The 20692-nt window shown below is 39.1% G+C and overlaps 1 protein-coding gene across 1 annotated transcript; it reads right to left on the reverse strand.

Moving 5' to 3' along the window:
- Positions 1-196: 196 nt before the first annotated feature.
- On the reverse strand, positions 197-5853 carry ptger4b (prostaglandin E receptor 4 (subtype EP4) b). Its single transcript, XM_073477363.1, has 2 exons — positions 4774-5853; positions 197-2300 (listed from the first exon to the last, which is right to left on the reverse strand). The coding sequence occupies exons 1-2, from the start codon at positions 5551-5553 to the stop codon at positions 1743-1745; spliced, it is 1338 nt and encodes a 445-aa protein (XP_073333464.1). The 5' UTR covers positions 5554-5853; the 3' UTR covers positions 197-1742.
- Between the last annotated feature and the right edge of the window lie 14839 nt (positions 5854-20692).

Consider the following 20692-nt stretch of genomic DNA (forward strand, 5'->3'; position numbering starts at 1 on the left):
TGCTGTTGTACCAATATGGTCACTTCTGACCAAACTTGAGTCTTCAAAACGATAGTTCACAAACCACCGAGTGATGCCACTGTGGGTTTACACTTGACACTACCACAGAGATTGCACACATATGTCACTGTCATAATAAACCTTGGGTTTAACTGTTTTGGTTTGCAAAAGAGTGACACGGATTCTTTAATTATATGAATATTTATCAACTTTTATTCATGAATTTGGTACAACATTAGTATTTTGACAAGAGAGCCAACCTTTAGTTGTACATTTGACACCAGTTGTTTCCACAACAAAAACTTTAACATTGAACATATATCATATGAACATGATATTTATTTCAATCTTTATAGCAAAAAATTAAATGTAAATCCTCACAGTAACTTCAGCTACAGGAAATTCATTGGACAAAACCTTTAAACTTATCGGGGAGGAGACTAAAAAATGTCTTCAATTTACATTCCCCTTCTGACTAGTCTGACTAAATGAGAAGCGTTGCACATTACATTAAGGTGAAATAAGATAAAGTTGGATTAATCCTTTAAAAGTAATGGCCCGAAAAGAGTCAATTAACATTTTTTTTTTTTTTAATGAAGACATTATTTTAAGAAGACTCCTAACATCCTCCAGTGTCTGCACTGTGGAAAAGCCCCAGTATAGCTGCCTTTTATTATGAAATGCAGGGGATGGTATGCTTCTAGCTTTGATGTTAGAGCTGCTCTGTCAACCAAACCAAATTGTTTGCAAATGTTCTGATGTACCAAAAAAAAAAAGAAAAAAAAAGGAAAAAACAACAACAAAAAACTATGAACATATTCATCTTGTACCGATTTAAAATGGCTCCAAACTATCTGAACCTTCTCACAGAGAAGAAAAATACAACCCAGTCGCAATGCAGAATCAAATGTTGGCACTTAACGTTTCTGCAAACCACTGATACGCTCATATTATATATGTGTAATAGACTACTGAACATATTGATGTTTCGACAATACGTGTCATGTCATGCTTACATGTTTATGACCTGACTTTTAAATCAGGAGGTGGAGGGAATGGTGGTGGAGTTAAAGGTCAAAGCTAGTGTTGAGAAGGCTGCCAAGCCGGTAACCACAGTTCAACACTGCATTTCAGCATTAGTTAGGATGACCCCACTGGACATTTTTGAGAATTTTTAAGGACATCTTCAGCCAAATTCTGGGGACCAAAACAGGCATTCTAAGCCAAAAAATTATCTTTTCCTAACCCTAAAACAAAAAAATTGAAACATAACAAAACATAAAATTGAAGCTTAAGAAACGTAACGTTGCAACATATCTGTGGTTCGCAGAATCGTACATTGCCAACATGTATTCTGGCGATTGGGTTGGACAACAACAACAATTTCAGTAACAATTTCATACTTATATAATAAATTAACATCATCATGGACCACTGTTTCACATTTTATCATCAGCTCTTTACAGTCATGGTGCAGGTTGTCTACAATGCTAGAAAACAAACATTTCCAACAGCCTCACAGTGGTTTCACAATTCAAAAAGTGCAACAAAAGAGCTCCTCCGCAACGCCATGTCGGCCTCTATGATTGTACTGAAGTGTATTTAGTGATATGGTGTTTGTGTTGAGTTATGACTGAGGAGTAATACATTGATAATAGATATTTAGATCAGTAATGCAGTCCACTAGATATCTACAGATTGAGGGGCGATTGTTCAGTCTTTTCCATTTTCATGCTCTCACCTCATATGCATTTCTCTTGTATGTTTGCAGTCTCATCAGTGAAAGTCACATGTAGAGAGTCCTTGGGGCACATTGGGAGTTCGTTCAGTGGCCTGCCTGGCGCATCGTCCTCTAAATCACTCTGTGAAAGCCCCCTCTGAGGCCCCTCGACATCCTGGGGACCTTGTAACGTCTGTGCAGCTGGCGGACTGGAGCCATACTGCGCCCCCGCTTGTAACGACCTCCTGGGGTTTCCCTCAGACGGGTACAGGAAGGTCTGCGAGGTGCTCACCATTTCCCGGAGCTCACGTGACACCAGTGAGGGAGAGTCCCGGGAGACGATGGAGGAGTTGAGGCGGCCGTCGGTGCAACGGAACTGCCCGCCGTTCCTGCGTCCCCGCCCCCCCATTTTGCAGAAGAGACACTTGATTTTCTCCATCAGCTTGAGTACCACTGTCTTTCTGAGCAGGATGTAGATCCAAGGGTCTAAGATGGGGTTGACTGAGGCCATGCGGATGGCCAGCAGGTCTATTCGCTTTTCACTCAGGTTCATGTGCAGCTGATTCGCAAAGATCCTCCACTGAAGGCACAGAGAGAAAACAAACTTAGTAAATACATTTCAGAACTTAACAAGCATCCACAAGTTGTTTGGTTGTTACATAAAGGTACTTTTAACAACATTTCAAATACAGAGACAATTTGAGCTTGTCTGCCTACAAGCCCAAACTTGTCTACGTGACATTTATAAGAGTTAGACGACTGTTTATTTTACATATTCCTACATGTTTGGAATGGAACGGTCCAATATAAAAAGGCACTTGTCTGAATGTAACTCCAGTGCATCAACAGCAGTGTTGAGATGGCAAGAGGCCAATAAAAGCAGAGTTACATGTCTCACCATCATTCATCACAAGAGAGCCTTTGGCCATTGGGCTTCCCCAGGGTCTCATCAAATACAATTATGAAGGCAAGGTCACAAAAGCCTTGATGTGAGATATTTTACTAAATTATATAAGTGCTGTTGTTAAAGGATAGGTTAACAGTTTTTCTTAAAGTCCCCCTCCAGTCAAAGACTTGTTTTTATTCTTGTTCCTACAGTTGAACTTTTACACTTTCAGCAGATGAACATCAAAACAGCCTTCTAGTGTCAAACTATGCATGTACATGATTCTACACAGTGAAGCTCAAAACTTCAGATTTTAAGAGGTGGGCTTGCGAGCGTGATTTGTGACATCACAAATAGTTTCAGCAGTTAAACTCGTGCACTGAAAAATCTTGGTGTATTCACGTCTTCTGGGATTTTTAATGAGGAAAAAGGAACAGGTCACATTTTAAGGACTTGAATTTGGTCATTTCCTTTTTTGTGTGGAAACCATGTCAGACACACATTACGGTTTTTATGGTGGCCATGAGGGTCAACAACATCTGGTAACACATTGTAATTACTATCATTTATAAACTTTAGTTAATACTTATTTCAAGATTAACAAAGAACTACTTTACAAACCCTTTATTAAGCAATCGATTATCGTAAAGTTGTAACTGATGTTTATAATACTTCATCTATAAATGTATTTATGGATGTTATTCTGATGTTGATTATAAAATTGTAATTTATGTTTTTTAACTTTTCCAATTGCTTTATAAACGGTTAATAAAACATTTCATGTTTTGTTAACGGTAAAATAACTATTAAATAAAGTGAAATTAAATACACATTAACCATTTATTAATAACGGTTATTATACAGTGTTAACAAATGTTGTTGCCTCTGGTGAAATGTTGTCATGTTTTCTGAAATGTTGTTACGTTTTGGCCCTCGTGGTCTCCATAAAAACCTGCTTTAATGTGGGTGCTGTTTTAAAAGATCCCCTCCACACATGGACAACAAAAATGACATTTCACAAAACAGGACAACACTTAAAAATGTTGTTGTGTTTTCACCCTCAAAGCTACGGTATTATTTGCTTGCTGTGATCATTCCTCCTGTTCATAATGGCCAATAACACATCCAATTTATGACAGGTTTTCAATGGAAGACACGGGGAATACAACGTCTAGCACTTGCTCTGTGCAAAAGTAAATTCCTAAGTTTATTTGAAGTTACTGTCAGGTTTAAGAATCGTCTCCCAGACTTACAGGTTTTATAGCAAAAAAAATCCCTTACTGGTGTTTTTGTGCTGAGCTGCAGAGAGAAGATCATCACAAAAAGAGGAAATTGCACTAAAATACAGCAACTTTGAAATGCACATGTTTGATTTATCTAATGCAGACTGTTCATATTAACTTCAGCTGTTTACACAGAATTAGGACTGTGAATTTTGTACACCAGCGTCATCCACTGGACGCATGTTAGGAAGGCATCCGGTGTCAGCAGGAGGAATAAACTCAGCAAGCAAAAAAAAAACAAAAAACGTTTCAATGCATATTTACAGGTTGTTTTAAACCTCCGAGCTGCTCCTTTAATTTGATCACTAACTTCTGCCTACACATGCAGGAATGTCTGCCTGTCAGTCAACACCGCATGAGCAGACACACGGAGAAATCTCACGGTGCTCGCTGAGAAACGCTGGAAAGCTGGAAATGTCAGACGTGGTGGTGATGAGAGCTAAACTGAGCAAAGACTGTTTGCAGACACCACATGAGGTTGGACGATGATCAGTTCCTAACCACAAATGTTCCTTCTGGTTGAACTGAAACTAAATGTTCTTTGTATAAACAGCTGATGTGATCGCATATGGGTGTGTGAACAATCACACTTGCGTATCAGAGAAATGCGTCATTTAACCGCAAAGATCCATAACTGGAACACAACGTTCAGGTGAACCATGGTCTGTTTGTTTTGATCATTCAATTGATGGAGGTAAAACATGTGTCAGTGTTTTTGGGTGCACAATCATCTTATTTCATTCAATTTAGTTGTGTCTTATCAATTCTATTTGCATCCTGCTTTCTCACTTTATTTGGGAAAAATCGGACATTCTTTACGCCCAAGCTTTTACGCACACACCCGGTACAAAACGTTACTTGTTTTAATTATTCCCAGTACTCACCACTAAAGGTATGGAGCAGATGAGAACCACAAGGGAGGTTGCTATAAGCAGGATCACCATCTGGATCTCTGCCCCGGCTAAACGTCCGAAACTCCGTCTGCGCCGGAGCTCCGCGATGCGCCGCTGGTCCGTGCCCAAAGACGTGCGGCGGATGAAGCGCTTGTGCATCAGGATCAGCGCCCCGCACACCATCACGTTACAGATGACAGTGGCCAGCACGATCACTGAATTCACACCTGCGTACATCAGGTTAAAAGTCGCCACTGTTGTGTGGTTGTTCTGCCAGTCGATGAAGCACCAGGTCTTCGAGTTCTGGAGCTTCACCTGGCCTAGCCCCATGCTGGGAAGCGCGCAAAACACGGCGCTAGAGATGTAGATGGCCAAAAGAGTGAGCGCCGCGAGTTTCTGGTTGACGTATTCGTTGTAGAAATACGCATGGTTTATCGCCATGTACCTCTCCACTGACATTGCGAACACAATGCTGAGTTGGACCAAGAAGAAGAAGAGCAGGATGAAGCCGGAGTACTGGCACAGCGGCTCGCCTCCCGGCCACGAGCCCTTCATGTAGGTGGCGATGGTGACAGGGCTGGCCAGCAGGGTGCCCAGGAGGTCCGTGACCGCCAGGCCACACACAAGTGTGTAGAAAGTCGTCTCCTTCTGCTCCTTCCGTGATATTCGCAGAACCACGATGGCGATGACATTCCCTACCACCCCGAAAATGAACATAATCGCCGGGATGGTGGGCGGCCGGGATGTGTGCGTTTCTACCGTGGAGTTCATACCTGCACGGACTTCTCTCACTGTTTCACACTAGACAAATGCTCCACTCTCACTTCCAGAGTTGTGATACTTTCCAATAATGCGCATTCTCCAGGTGCTCCAACAAGAAGCCAATCCATTGTTTCCAAATGTCCCTTTTACGCACGGACTTCATCCCATCAAATCACTCCATAATCCAGTAAAGTTCCTGATGAAAACAGGAGCAATCCACAGGATGAAGATGTTTACTCTCTGCGAGCTGCGCTTCACCTCGTTGTCACACTCACAACTGACAGGGAAGTTTCTAGTTCTTGGCGCACTGAGGACAGCTCCTCCTCTGCACTTCGTTTAACCACCAGTGAGCTGTCTGAAACGCAGAGCAGCAGAGCGGCACATGCGTCGGCCGGAGGGCGGCCGTCAGAAAGACATGTGTGCACGAGGTTGAAGCTGGTTTCAGTTCTTCATCATCAGTGAAGTCCCCCACACAAAGTGACCTTTCACCACCATCGTCATTTCATTGCATCAGCAAAGTCAAAACTGTCGATTGGTTTAAAAAAGATCAATGGATTTATAACTAAGTTTGAAGTAAAACTATAAAATGTGTGAGATACATTCACTGAACTTGTACAATTTAGAGGTATTTGAACATCAATAGAATATTTAAAGCTACTTCTTCTACACCTCAGAGTGGAATATTGTCCTTTTACTTCACCATGATTTAAGAACTGTATTGAAAGGATATATATTAAACTCCTTTTCAGGTTCATAATTTTATTTTGGGTTCCTACTAGAATAGGTTCAACATGCTTTAGCGCTCAAAAAACACATCAGTTTTCCTCATTCTGTCCAGTGCTGCACCTCTGTCAGTTTGAGCCTCTTTAAGGCCCCAGTCTCCCCTGATTGGTCAGCTCACACATGCCTGACCCAGCTTGCTAACAACAACAGAGCAGCTGTGCTAAATCAATTTTTACTGCCAAACTAGCAGCAAGGCGTAAATGATGACTTGAGGTAGTGTGATGTCACAAAGTCACGGCATTAAAGGCAGGACTACTGGCGAGGCGTTTCAGGAGCAGTGTTTTCTGTGGGAGAGCGGAGACTCTGTTGGTGCTGACTTTGACCTTTTTAACTTTCAATAACTTTTACTTCCCCAAAACCTTTAACACACTGAATGAAAGGACTAAAATGAAAAAGCATTATAGGTCTACTTTAATATATGACATATAATCACTCCTTTCCCTCAAGAAACTCCCTGTAATGAAGTCACTTTAGTTTTGGAGCCCTTAGTTTCTCAAAACATGATTTACACTGGAAAAAATGCCACTTCAAAAATAAGTTAAAAAAACAAAACAACACAATGAATAGTTGGTGTTTCTTGCTCGTTAAAAGTAAAACAAATCAGCCAATGGGAGAGTGAAAAACAAGTCCCATTTATCTGACTGTCTCTATTCCATGAGATACTGTATTTTTCCTAGAAACTAAGACAAATATACTTGATAGATGATATTGAGATTGAAGATATTGAGTTTTTGCAGTGTAAAAGTACCTCTGCCATTTGATTATTGAAGTTTCATCTTTCTTGATTCTATACTATTCGTGCAGTTCAACAGGTTCATCTGAATCACAAACACGTGGAAAAACGCTGAACGTGTTGGTGCAGAAAAACTTGCTTGCTTTGTTCTCGCTTGAGATGATATTACACTATTAGTTCAAGTGAAACACCAGTTGTGGGTAATATGTACTGCAACTGCCCAACTGTGACTGTAATTTATACCCTTTATTTATTTATTTATTTATTTATTTATTTATTTGTTGAGTTTTGATTTGTCCGTACTTTTGTCTGTCTTTGTGCTGCTGTAACTTCTGAATTTTCCCTCTGGGGCATCAATAAAGAATGACAGCCCAGTCACTGGGATAAAATGTAGGCAGTTGACATTTCTAGAAAATGTGTCATCATGTTCACGTCACACCTTTATGACCTGACTTCGATGTTGAACTCTCGAGACATCTCCAGCTGTGTTTGTGTCAAGCCAAATCATGATCTTTTCTTAACCAACCACCTAACCAAGTGGTTTGTGTGCCTAAACCTAACCGGACCATAAACATGCATTATCACAACATAACATTTAAATTGAATCCTAAGGAAACACAAGTTTCATCCAAATCATCAGTTCAAGTCAAAAGACTTCAAGTTAGAGGAACTCATATTCATTAAATCTAAAGTGGTCTGAACATAAAAAAAGTAGAAATTTTAAAGGTAAAACAAACAGACCTTAAAGGACAACACAATTGCATACTGTTATACTTTGTTTATATGTGGTGGACCCCGCAACCTTTCTAGCTTCAAACAGTGTTCTGGGGAACTTATTTTCCTCCGAGAACAGCTTGTTTATTCAGTTATGGAAAAAATACATATTTCTGAGTTTGTATACCTCATTAATATTGTAAATATTAAAATTTCTGAGTTTCTGAATTTCTTTTCCAAAACTACATTGTGCCCCTTTAAGTTAAATGATCTTGAAATAATAAAAAAGAGGAGAAAGTAGTTTCTACTTAATTCTTGTATGACTATTTACAGTGTAATATCAGACACAGAAAAGGGGCAGTCTGCATACTTTTTTATGTTTTATTGTTAATACTTCTGTGCATCTGCTGAGGTAACATTTTAAATGTGGGACCTTTTCTTTTAAATAAACATTTCTACATTGCGCCATCACTAGAATTACTTCATTCAAGGATCTTATTCTAAGTTTGTCTTGTTTAGCAACTTTCAATAACAACACAAATCGAAGTGCTTTAAGAAATAAAGATGCCTATAAAGAGGATTCTACCACTGCAGGTTATTCAGCTGAACAGTAAAGAAAGGCCAAAGCTGGACATCACAAGAAATTATAATGAGTCAGACTGGCTTTGATGAAGAAAGGAATGATCCTTAACAGATAAAGATATGAAGCTGCACATGTACATCCAGAGCTTCAAAGAGGACGCAAGTGACCACAAAACAAGTAACTAACTGAATGTTTTTATTGATCATTTTTGTTATTCACACAAAGCAAGTAAAAACATATCTGCATCATCTTTACGTAATGTTGGCTTGTGGTAACGGAGCGACTCAACCGCTGTTTTCCACCATGAACGTTCCACTGAGTCAGTTCAAGACTTAAGTCTCTGAGCAAAACCTCAATGCATTTTAAGTCAGCGAGAACCAAACTATTTTTAAGTAAACATTTATTGAAATAAAATCTACCTAAAAGGAAATCAAGTTTTTCATTTTAGGTAGTGTACAAGCACGACTTTAAGACATGACCACTGCAGCATCTCTGAGTACATGTCGAACATTATTTCCTGATGCTGTTTTTCACCAGTGCCAGGAGATGTTTTTATTTGTCTGCATCATGTTTTACTTGGATGCCGCTGAATTGTGTCCACCAACAACAGCTGCAGCAGATAAATATCTAAAGGTTTGTTAAGACACCAGTCAGGAAGTTGATAGTGCGCTCACTGAATCAAACAGAGAATGACTAATGAGTCGATTCTGTTATTGATGGTGCGTAAACAAAATGTTTTTAGAGCAGGATGTTAGTGCTTGTACACTGTTACAAAGCGGTGGCGTGATCTGCGGTGCATGCTGAAAACGTGCGATGTACTCCACCAAACACTAACGCAACCTTGACAGAGATACCACTTCCTCTGACCTCTCAGAGGTTTCTCTCACAAAAAAAGAGGAAGGGATGTCTTTCTTTTCTTCAAGTGTTTCTTCGCTTGCCCTGTTTGGTGGTATAAGCTATCACGGGGAGCTCTTAAATTGGTAGCTTTCCCTGTTCTGCCTTTGCCAGTATATGTACCAGAACAGGAGGATCCTGCTATCTGCTCTCCTTATGCCAAAACATGCTGTTTTCCTGTGCCTAACCAAGTGCTTTTTGTGCCTAAACCTCACTGGAGCATAAACACAGCGTTGTCACAAGATAAAATACAAAATCATACATAAAACAGAAGATTGAACCTAAAGAAATGTACAGTTAGAACATAAAGAAGTTCAAATCAGGTAGCAACTACAATTTCTGTGTCAAATTATAGCTCACTCAACCATGTTTTTGCTATTTATGTGATGTTTCATTGATGGTTTTGTTTGATCTCTTTAAAGTAATACAACCCCCTAGTTTGTGTGTTATGACTCCACATATGACTTCAATATAAATCCTTCAACGAGCAAGAACATCAAAAGTGAACTTGCAGATGTAAACACCACACTCTGGATTTTTTTGTGCTGCATTCAAGATTACACAATCCTAATGTTTTTGCTACCAGCAGGGTTGCAGAAGAACATGTGGTGGCACCTGCTACAGTTGTTCATGCAGCTCCATTCAAAATATCCTTTTTCATCACCTTCCTCAGGACCAACCAAAAGTAGCTCTTGGTTAAACTGGTTAAAATGCCAAATGTGGTGATGGGCTTAATCACCATTGCGAGAACTCTGTTTAGCATGTGCACTGTAGGTTGAACACCTTTTGATGCAATATACGGTATAAATGCTCTTTCTTGATACCCATTTTGACTAACAAACAATGATTTTGTCATTCCTCTGATGATTTCTTGTTGTATATTTGCAAAGATGTCCTTAAAGATATAATATGTAAGAATTCTGCATTAAAATGTCTAAAAACAACAATACGTTGTTACATATTTTATTGAGTGGTGTGCTTATGTTACCCCAAAAGTTTCTCAAGGTAACGGTGCGTTTCATTCGCTCGCCTGTCGCTATAACTTCCGGGAGAGAGTCAGAATGAGGAGGGTGTGTTTGTCAGTGCATTTGAATTCAGGTCAATCAATGAACTCAGCACTCACCAGACTCCGGTTCTCTCTCCTCTTTTTCCCCTTTCCTCTCTGTAATGTTAACCAAGTAAAGAACGTTTCCCCTCCATAATCACCCGACAATCAAGCTCACCTCCACAGATCACTGCTGCAGTCGGGTTGATAAACCCAATGTTTCAAAAGTAATCTCTAAGCTTCCTCCCGTTAGTAAACCCCAGATCGGAGCAGAATCCAATGTGACCCCGGGTGTTTATTCCTTCAGAAGTCTGGCTTTGCACCTGACTCTCTCCTCCAGTGCTGGCTGGACTTGATCAGCTGGGCCGTGACTATGCCGTGACTGGTCCTCCTCTCACAATACTTGACAAACATATTTTGTTTTGTTTTGATAGAGAAAGGATAGGTTTACATTTTCCCAGGGTCTGACCTACAACAATACTAATGTGCTTATATGTCAGCTTTATTATATATGTAATTGCTGCTCGAGACCCATTTTCTAATTTGATTCCAATGTAAGTAATTGCACAAAATCCCTCCACACACGGACTTGTAAGTATCATTTTAAGATAGACTTGAAAAATGTGAACCTTCCCTTTAAGTCCCTTTATCGCACATTTATTCACAATTTAATTTGCCTAATTGAGACTCATGTAAGTCCTGAGATCTTTTAAAATGTGCGCAAACAAACTGAACGGTATTCAAGCCGTTTCCATGAAGGGACTATTTATATAATATTTTTTTTTATCATGTTTTTCATCATACACTGGGTTATTTTTAAAAGAGTTTCACCTTGGCTTGATAATAACAGTTTCTCAGGTTGTTTTTTACCCTCAAGGCAGCAGCTATTTTACTCCCATACACGATAGCCAACCAGATAGTGCCGCCAGGTTTACGCTTGATGTGGCTTTGGCACAATGATAGAGTGGCAACACAACGTTTAACTGTTGGGGCATGATGGCTGGGAGCAGAGACAAAAACCGTAAACACCAAAGGGTGCAAAACATTGAACATGCAAAACAAGAACAATGCGGTAAGCTCAGGGACATGTCTGCTGTGGCTCTTTCACAAATTAGTTAAATATTTTAGGTGGGGTAAAATCTCTACATGCTGTAGCCAGGTAACTTATGGATGATTGGACTAAGTGTTCAAAAAAGCAAACAACCGCTTGCCAGTGTTTGGTCAGCATTGACAATGTGCTGTGGATGGTTTCAGAGCATCTTGTGGGTGGATTCAGCAATATACCAATAATAAGTACTCTCTGTAGCTGGCAGAAAACAAAAGGAAAGATCAGAGAGGGGGAAAGGTCTTGATGTACCACAGTGTGAGAGGAAGGAAATCACACTCTCTGATCAACCAAACCAAAACAACGCAGACTGGTTTGTTCACGTGACCCACATACTGCATCTGCAGCCTCCGAATATAGCCCAGTCACTAAAATAAAATGTTGGCGGTTAACGTTTCTGCAAAACACTGACACTTTCACATTTGTTTGTGTCATGTGTACCATATTGACATTTCCACTATATGTTCCGTGTCACGTTCACATCACATGTTTATGACATTTCCACTATATGTTCCGTGTCACGTTCACATCACATGTTTATGATATGTGAGGAGATGTCATAAAGGTGGAAGAGATGCTGTTGGATTTAAGCTAGGTGAGACTGCTGCCGAGCCAGTATTGGGGAATTCTGTGAGCCAGGTTTCAAAACAGGGGGGTAACTCGTTTTTCCAGACCTTTTGGATGATTTTCTTTGAATTGACCATTCCAGACTGGACCAACAAAGTTTTCCAATGGCTGAGGGTTTTTATAGCTGTTGTGACCAGCCGAGAATGGCTGTTTCCACCACTGGATATTTTTGACGTGGGACCGCGGTGTATCAGCATTTGAAAGCGTTACACCACTGTATATTTTTAAGGAGACCTCGGGACAATTCCCAGCTGTGTTTGTGGTGACCAAAACAGGTATTTTAGGCCAAAACATTATCTTTTCTGAACCCTAACCAAGTGGTTTTGTGCCGAAACCTGACCAGAACATAAGTACAGCATTGTCACAACATAAGATTGAAAGTTGGCCCTAAAGAAACGTCAAGTTGCAACATAATTTTCAATCAATGTTACAATCAATGCCAACATTTTTTCATGGCGATTTTGTTGCAGAATCCTGACAACATTTAGTGAACCAATTAACCACTGCTTTTCCTGCCTTTTGCAGACATAAAAACACAGGGAGACTCCACTTGGTCCACTTCCAGTAACTGGACATCATCATTCTCAGTAAAAAAAAACAAAAAAAACAAAAAATACTGCCGCATTCCTATTTCATGATACTTTTTTCTCCCTTCCCAGAAGTGAAGACCCTAAAGATCTCCATCTGTTGAGATAATGACTATGATTCAATAGAAATTTCAGTTGAATGGTGTTGTAATTATCTTTTAGCCAGAAACATTGAACACATGCAGAGCCACATCAAATTTCAACAAAATGATGTGGAGATCTGAAGAACATTTATTTTAATATATTTATTCCCAACACTTGAAGCGTGTTTGGATTCTACACATGGAAAACTGAAAAGAAGTCCTGTCCCAGCCTGAGAAAGACATTTTTTAGTTGCCCCAGGAGCTTTAATCGCCAAGCCAACCCCCTCACCCCACTTCAATCCCCCTCCACATTTCAACTCAGGTCCACTTTGTGGGGTAAGGTCATGTGTGAGTCAGGCCACGTGACCAAGCCTCAGACTCTCTGGTCTTCCCCAGAGAACTAATGAAAACGCCATGAAGAAATTTATTGGCTGCTGAAGTGCACTTGCACCTCAACCCTGTGAAAGAACACTTAGATTAGTACAGTAATAGATCATTACCATTTATTAACATGTTTGGGATTAAGGAGAAAATGAATAACCATCTTAATAGTCTGTTTTTTGTTTTTAATGTGCCAGCTTACTATCACATTGTGCTTTTCTCCCCTACAAGTACAGAGCTGTATTTTGTTGTTTATTTTACTGATGAGGTTTACGACTATGAATGTTTTGCTGTCACACAGTGTTGAGTGCCAAATCTTTGAGAGCCGTATAAAAGCTTAAAGATCCTCTTTGTTCTAAATAAGGGAACAGATCACTGAAAGGCAAGTCCTGATTTGTCTGTACTCATCTGTCAATCCTTGCATTCCTTCAATCAAACTTTGAAAAAGCGGCTGCACAATTCTGAATCTGCCAGTAAAGACAGAGAGGGACAGTCCATATTTGTGTGTCGGTTCCAGAGAATGTCCAGCTAATCGCACATCCCACACAAACTTCCCATGTCTTTCGTAAGGAGTAAACCCCCCAGGGAGAGTCAAATTACTCCCCAAGTCCTGCAAAACAGCTGAGATTAAAGGTGGAACTCTTTGGACGAGGATTTAAAATACTGAATTTCACCCCAATAAACATTTCAAAACAATACATCAGTAGCGGGATCAGTTGCTGTTGCTGTGAAAGTCATTAAAAGAGAATCTATAAACACGAGAAGAAGATCAAGAAGCCGCTCAGCTGGCAGCAGAAAACTGACAACTCTGATTATGTTTGATGACAAAGCTCTTGAGCAATCCCTAAAACAGTTAATGATGCAGAATCTACACATGGTAACAACCTCGCCTATGTAGCATTTATAAGCAGGTATATATCACAATACAATGTAGTTGTTAGCAAACAAATGATTATTAATGTTTTTGTTAACAGATATAACATCTCTTGCGGGCACTCATACATGGAGGCTGGTGTATAAACAGATTACGGATGATTAATGTAGCAAACAATGTAGCAAAAAACAGCAAAACAATCATATAATTCTATGAAATATGTGTTCATAGAATAAGTTATAGCTGTGACTCAAATCATGCATTAATAAACACATCTTCTTTGATTTAACATTTAGATTTTGATTTAATACTTAAATTTAACACTTAACATTCAGATGTAACGTTTTAATTTAACATTTAATTCTAAGATTTAACATTTAACATATAGATTTAACATTTAACATATAGATTTAACATTTAACACTTAGATTTAATATTTAATATATTGTTTGACCATTTAGATTCAACATTTAACAGTAAATTTAATATGTAACATATACATTTAATATTTGGATTCAAAATTTAGATTTAATATATAACATACATTAAACATTTAGATTTAACATTTAGATTTAACATTCAATAATTATATTTAACACATGGATTTAACATTTAGCTTTTATTTTCTATCCATAAACATTTCGTTTTAACAATTGCATATAACATCAACCCTTATATCACAGTTCACATGCAAACATTTAGATGTTGGTCCAAACGAAACATGTGGTAGTGATGATACTATCAGATCAGATTACTAAAGTTATATCCGGAGGTGGTCAGAGCAAAACGTGACCGCACAAGTAGTGTTAACACAAATGAGGCCCTGATACATAAGGAAATTGCGTACAAAACTGTGTCATCTGCATACGCTGATGTACGCTCTTCAACTACATATCAATATCGTCATGGAAATGAGACATAATAATGAAAAATCATTGTAGACCCATAAAGGGAAGAGAAGTTACACTCAGCAATATGTTGTTTAATATGTTTACTGGATCATCTGTCTGACATATGCTCAGACAGTTGATTAAGTAAACTAAACTATGCATAAACTACATAAGTAAGAAAACAGAAATTCAGTACCTATGCATGACATGCAATACTGTTTTTAATCCATCTCAGCTGGATCTAGTCCTGACCTTCCTTTACAGGAGCGAATATGGTGTTAAAATCGAAGGTTAATGGTTGACCCAAGGCATGTGATAACATATCAAAACCCACAGCTTTGTTATTAATGTGCAACTCATACTGGCTGTGTGTCCAAAAGAACCACCATGAACAAACTGTGATATTAATGTTTAACTGTCCTCCCAAAGCCTGTTATTGTGTTAATAGTTTATCCAAGGAGTTGTTCTCGTCTAACTTTGATCAAACAACAGGGATAAAAAATGTCACAGATATTTTATTGGTTAGTATTGTTTTCTTTTGTTTTGGGAAGTTAAAAATGTGTGAGAGTGCAAAGTAAAGCCAGATGACTTTTCTTTATTGGCTGTTGTTTTTTTTATTTTCCACTGCTCACAGAGAGTTGAAAAAATCTCTAGTTTTGGTCTAAAAAGAGATGCTTATAGGCTTATACGCTTTGACTATAAAGCCGCTCAACTACAGAAACATGAATAATTGTAATTGGTTGATCCCACCCCCGAACAGATGTAACGTTTCTGAGGCATGACTCACCGCCCAACAGCACTGACTCTATGGAACATGCCGTATGTTCTCTATCCTGACAACTCATGCTTTAAGAGATCACAAAGTTTTATCTTTGCCTGCTGCAGTTTGGTCAAGCTGTGTGTGTGTGTGTGTGTGTGTGTGTGTGTGTGAGAGAGAGAGAGAGAGAGAGAGAGAGAGTGTGTTAAAAGATGAGACCCAGCAGTCCCACAGGACGCAAGCCGAACTGTCACACATCTGACCCGACACTTGTTTTTTTGGAGAGAGGGAGTCCTTCCTGACTTCCTGGATGAAAGAGAAATATGCAACAAGCACTGAGCTTTTCCCTGGCATCTTTCTCTGTGTATGTATTTTTCTACTTCTGTTTGCTTTTAGACATTGTTTTTAATCTCCCCCAAAGGTTTTTCCTCTCAATCAGTACATTCATAAAGAACCTCAGACACTTATGGCTATAATTATGCTCATCAGCTCGACACTCAGGTGCGGTTTTAACATAAGCTTTAGAGGAACAAGTCTCAACAGTTGCAAAATATTTCCCTCTGGCAGCTCGAGGAGCAAACATCAAGTTCTTCACGTCCCACAGCTTTCACAGTATTTGTGTACGTGAGACTGAGTGAGAAACGGAGACGGGGAGATGCATTATATAATTAACAAATTAAGATGCATGCCAAAACCTTTCATGCACCTTTCATCCTATACAGCTACAGGTCATACCTCTGTACTTAACCTGGGTTGACCCACATTCAGACAGGCCTAAGCAAACACAAGCAGTTGACCTCGTCTGACCCTGGCTGTTCACACTGCTGAAGTGTTGGCATCACTTTGCATGGCGCACTGCGAATATTATGAGTGATGAAGCTTATTGCTTTGAGCACTGAACCCTAAAATAGCCTTTAAATGTTATTTTTGTAGTACAAGTGTAGACTGTGGTGATGATCATGTGTGTACCTGGTGATGGTGGTGAGGATTGGTTGCTGCAGCTACCACCCCAAACATGAACCCACCCAGGTTGTGAAACAAGAACAATGATGAAACAATGATGGGCCATTTAAAGGCATTCATTGGAAAGGGTTTTCCTCCAGTGGACGAAGCTTTAAACTTTAAAAGCTCCTTTAAAAATGAGACATTTTTACTTCTTTTGGATTAAGTAGGATGTGACAGTGATGGCTTGAACACAGGGTATTATCAAGCTCATTTCCAGTTTCATAATTCTATTTTGGGTTACGACTAGAATAGGTTTACATGTTTTCTACTCAAAAAGCACATAATTTTTCTCATACTGTCACTGTATTCCCCCTCTGTCTGAGAGGCTCTATTTTAGCTCCTGTCTCTTTAAGGTCCCCTCTCCTGAATACCCAGTCTGCTCTGATTGGTCAGCTCACACACGCCTGAGCCAGCACCACTCACTGTGTCTCCGGTTGTGTTTTCAGCTTCCAGTTACTTTCACTTCTACTGTGAATATAGGTATAATTATGCACGTGTGACATGGTGACATAGTGTGATGTCACAAAGTCATGGAATTAAAGGCAGGATTACTTCAGGAGCAGTGTTTTCTGTGGGAGAGAAGAGCTCCCGTTGGACTTCAGGCTTAAGACATTTTACATGCACAACAATGTACATAGCCCACAGAAGGAAAGGGAAAAATTTAAAAGCATATTAGGTCCCTTTTAACAAATGTAGAAATAGAAAACAAGACATTTTGTCTCACATGCAGCCAACCTACAGTAAGGGAGTACTGACCTTCGACATTCAACATTAGCTTAGCCCTGGTGACTGTATGAAGCACTCTACTGAAAACTAAAGAAGGCTAGCTATTAATTAAGAAGACACAACATGTACATTAGACACTGGAAGCACAATTCTCACTCTTTTGGTAGAGGCTAAGGACCTTATAAACGCTGCTAAGATAATGCAACATTTTCACCTTGAAGTGTGTAAGTAACGGTTGTGCCCCACCCACAAAAAAGAGCTTATAACCTCTCCTATTTTGGAGACCACAGTTACTAATTTACAATCAATTTACCAGTTCCATAAAGTATCCCCTGACTATCACTTCAAGTTACGATGCCTCATTTCAACTTACTGAATGTTTTTTTTGTGGATATTGGCTCTATTGGTCGAAATCACTAGAATAACAGACAGCAAATTATATTTGAGGTTGAACCCCCTGTCTACATTTTGGCAACAGATGTTGTTTCTAAATTTGAAGGTCTTATTTTCATATTAGAATTAAATGAGACAATCATTCATCTTTAACAGTGGGTGTTGGCATCTGTTATGATACCACAGTGCCACACCTGTCCTGTTCTGCATTCCTTGACAATAAATACACTCTGATGATAACGGGAACTACAAAACTCTGCTCACCATGACACTTAGACTGTTTAGAAATGTTCAAGTGTGTTTTGTCAAGTCTGCACACTTGTTTGATTCATGTTGTCGGGAATTTCTGACTTTCTCTCACTCAAGCGCCCTCAAACTACGATGACTTGTTTTTTTTATTGCCGCTTTCCATCATTTTATCCCTCTGGCAACCTACAGGTTCAAAACATAATATAATAGCCGCTGCTACATACAAGGAACCTTTGTCTAAATAAACTGGCGCTCAGACTTATTTGCATGCCAGCTATGTCTTGGTAAATAATCACTTTAATTTCAGATTCTTCTCCTGGGTTTCCTCAGGCACTTGTCTTTTCACACATCCATCAACCAACAAAAGAGGCCTTTTTATAGGCAAACAAGCTGCATAAAAGTAAAAACATCCATCTAGGCCACTTGATCTGTCGGTTTACTCTGGGGATTTTTGTAGTTTATGTGAAGTGAGTGTGGACTGTGGTTACCACCTCCGGTAAGTAGACGTGCTCAGCAAATCTACAGCAGTATTGATGAGCCATAGCTACTTAAAAAAGAAAAAAAAAGGTGTCATATTACTCAAGTGCTTGAGTCCACAAACTAGATTTTCTTCCTTGAAGCCCACAGGTTGTACATATGTTTAAACTCTCATAGACACCTTATGATTACCATGTAACTGTTGAATTATTATCAAATGAATATTTGTTAAAAATATCTGGCACTTGCATAAACATAAAATTTGAGCCAACGTTAAAGATGGATAACAGGTAAATGGACTTGCATTCAAAGATGAGGCTTTGCTGATGCATCCACAATGTTTGGTTTTCCATTTGCTCAGGTTTCAGTTGTGATGTCTTCAGCAGTAGTGACATGATACTAATATCACAGTGACTGACAAACATAGATATACTGCACACAGACAAATATAGATTGTGACCTGATAGTGACACTAGATAATAAGGTCAGGGTGCATTACACAACATATTTCATGGAAATCTGGCCATTAGTTTTCAGAATACACTTGTTAATATAGACCAAACTGCTGATAAAGGGAACATTTTCAAACTTGGCTCAACAGGAAAGTGAGTAAAGTTAATTTGTTAAAGATAGTAAATGTGGATTATCTATCACACCGGAAGTTAAGGACACATTTAATTTAAAAAAAGCAAAAACATAGTGTGTTTCAAGTTCTTAATGAGACTACACTACAAAGGATTACTATCAGTTTTTCTGTACTTTTCTTCTGGTTCACTTTGAAGACAAAGCACCTGTTTTTAATGGCTGTTTCAGTCGAGGTGGAAAAGTTGGTTTATTTTTAGTTAAAATTGCTTTGACTCTTGGTGGACTTTTATTGTATTGAATGTTATTGTCTTTTGTTCACTGCATTTGCTAGATCTTAATTTAATGGTGATGCAGATTTTTTTACATTTATTTTTTCCTAGTGGTTGGACATTTGGGAACCTCGCTCCAGGGGTTCAACTGTCAGGAGGGAACGGCGTTCTGAGGCAGAAAATCTTTCGAAAAATCAAAACAATGAGCTAAAATATGTTAAAACAAAGCTAGGAAGTCTTCAGAGTTGGTAAGAATTCTCTGTGCATTCATTACAACGAGCTGAACCATTAATAGTGGTAATTTCTTTATATTATTGCTATGAAGGTTGAATTGTGCGGCTTTAGTTTATCAGAATTATTTCTCTATGTAATAAGGTAATACAATATCAAAGTAAACAATCTATTATTGAACTCTGCTTATTACAGGTGCAATTCAGGTCATCTTCCTTATTGGAGCCACTGGAGGACCCTAAATCCCTTCAGCTCCTATTCCACAAAACACTGAGGTCAATGGCATCAGTTCACAAAAGTTAAAACATGTTAACTCTGATATGAAAGCCCGAAAACAGCCATGATGTATACTAATGATCATAAAACATCATGTTTTGTTAATGTCTTCCTTGACAAAGCATTCCTCTTTTAATGTCAATGCAAGCGTGTATGTGTTTGTGAGGACAGGATACGTCTGTAATGTGAGTTTTGCCCTGCCTGGTCGTAGACAGCTGTGTTTATTGGAACAAGGACGAAAGGTGAACCACTTTCTACGAACATCGGACCTCACATCCTGACATGCGAGTATGATTCCTGTCCATCTGTTAAAAACTATGTTCCTCTGGACCAATGGTTGTCTCTGACACCCCATTAAACCAAAGGAAAAGGATATTGGTCAAAATGTCTGGAGAACAGTACGTTATGTGGGCTGTCTGTGCGGACCCTACCCCATCAATTGCCTTTTGAAAACAGATCCCAGCAGGTTGGGAAATTGGTAGAGCCAGATCTTGTCACTGACTCATTCGACGAGTCACGTGCTGAAAAGAGCTTTCGCAGTCTTTTTGCAGATGAAATATGATAAGACCGTGCGGCTGAACAGATGATCCATGTTGCGTTATTCGGTTTTATTGCACAGTTCTTCAAATCTGTGGCTTTTATCTGTGAAAAGTAAGAGGGAAAGGAGCCAGGGAGGAGGAGATGGATCGAGAAGTTGGAGTGAAAATGCGGGAAGAGAAAAGACAAATCACTCTCTGCTTACATTTGTCTGAATTTAACCAAGCTTTGCGGGAAACGACAGCAAAATAATTTACTTTGCGCCAAAGAGAAACATTGCTCAAGCAGCACTCTGTTTTGATGAACAACACACTAGAAAAACTGAAGTCATTACTCTTAAAAGG

This window comes from Pagrus major, chromosome 12, assembly GCF_040436345.1.
Source record: "Pagrus major chromosome 12, Pma_NU_1.0".
Lineage (NCBI taxonomy): Eukaryota > Metazoa > Chordata > Actinopteri > Spariformes > Sparidae > Pagrus > Pagrus major.

What these genes read in the sequence shown, in the direction of transcription:
- ptger4b (XM_073477363.1), bottom strand. Translation starts at nt 5,553, where the DNA reads ATGAACTCCACGGTAGAAACGCACACATCCCGGCCGCCCACCATCCCG. An exon ending in TCTGCTCCATACCTTTAGTG is followed by an intron (nt 2,301 to 4,773) that starts GTGAGTACTGGG and finishes CTGTGCCTTCAG; the next exon opens with TGGAGGATCTTTGCGAATCA.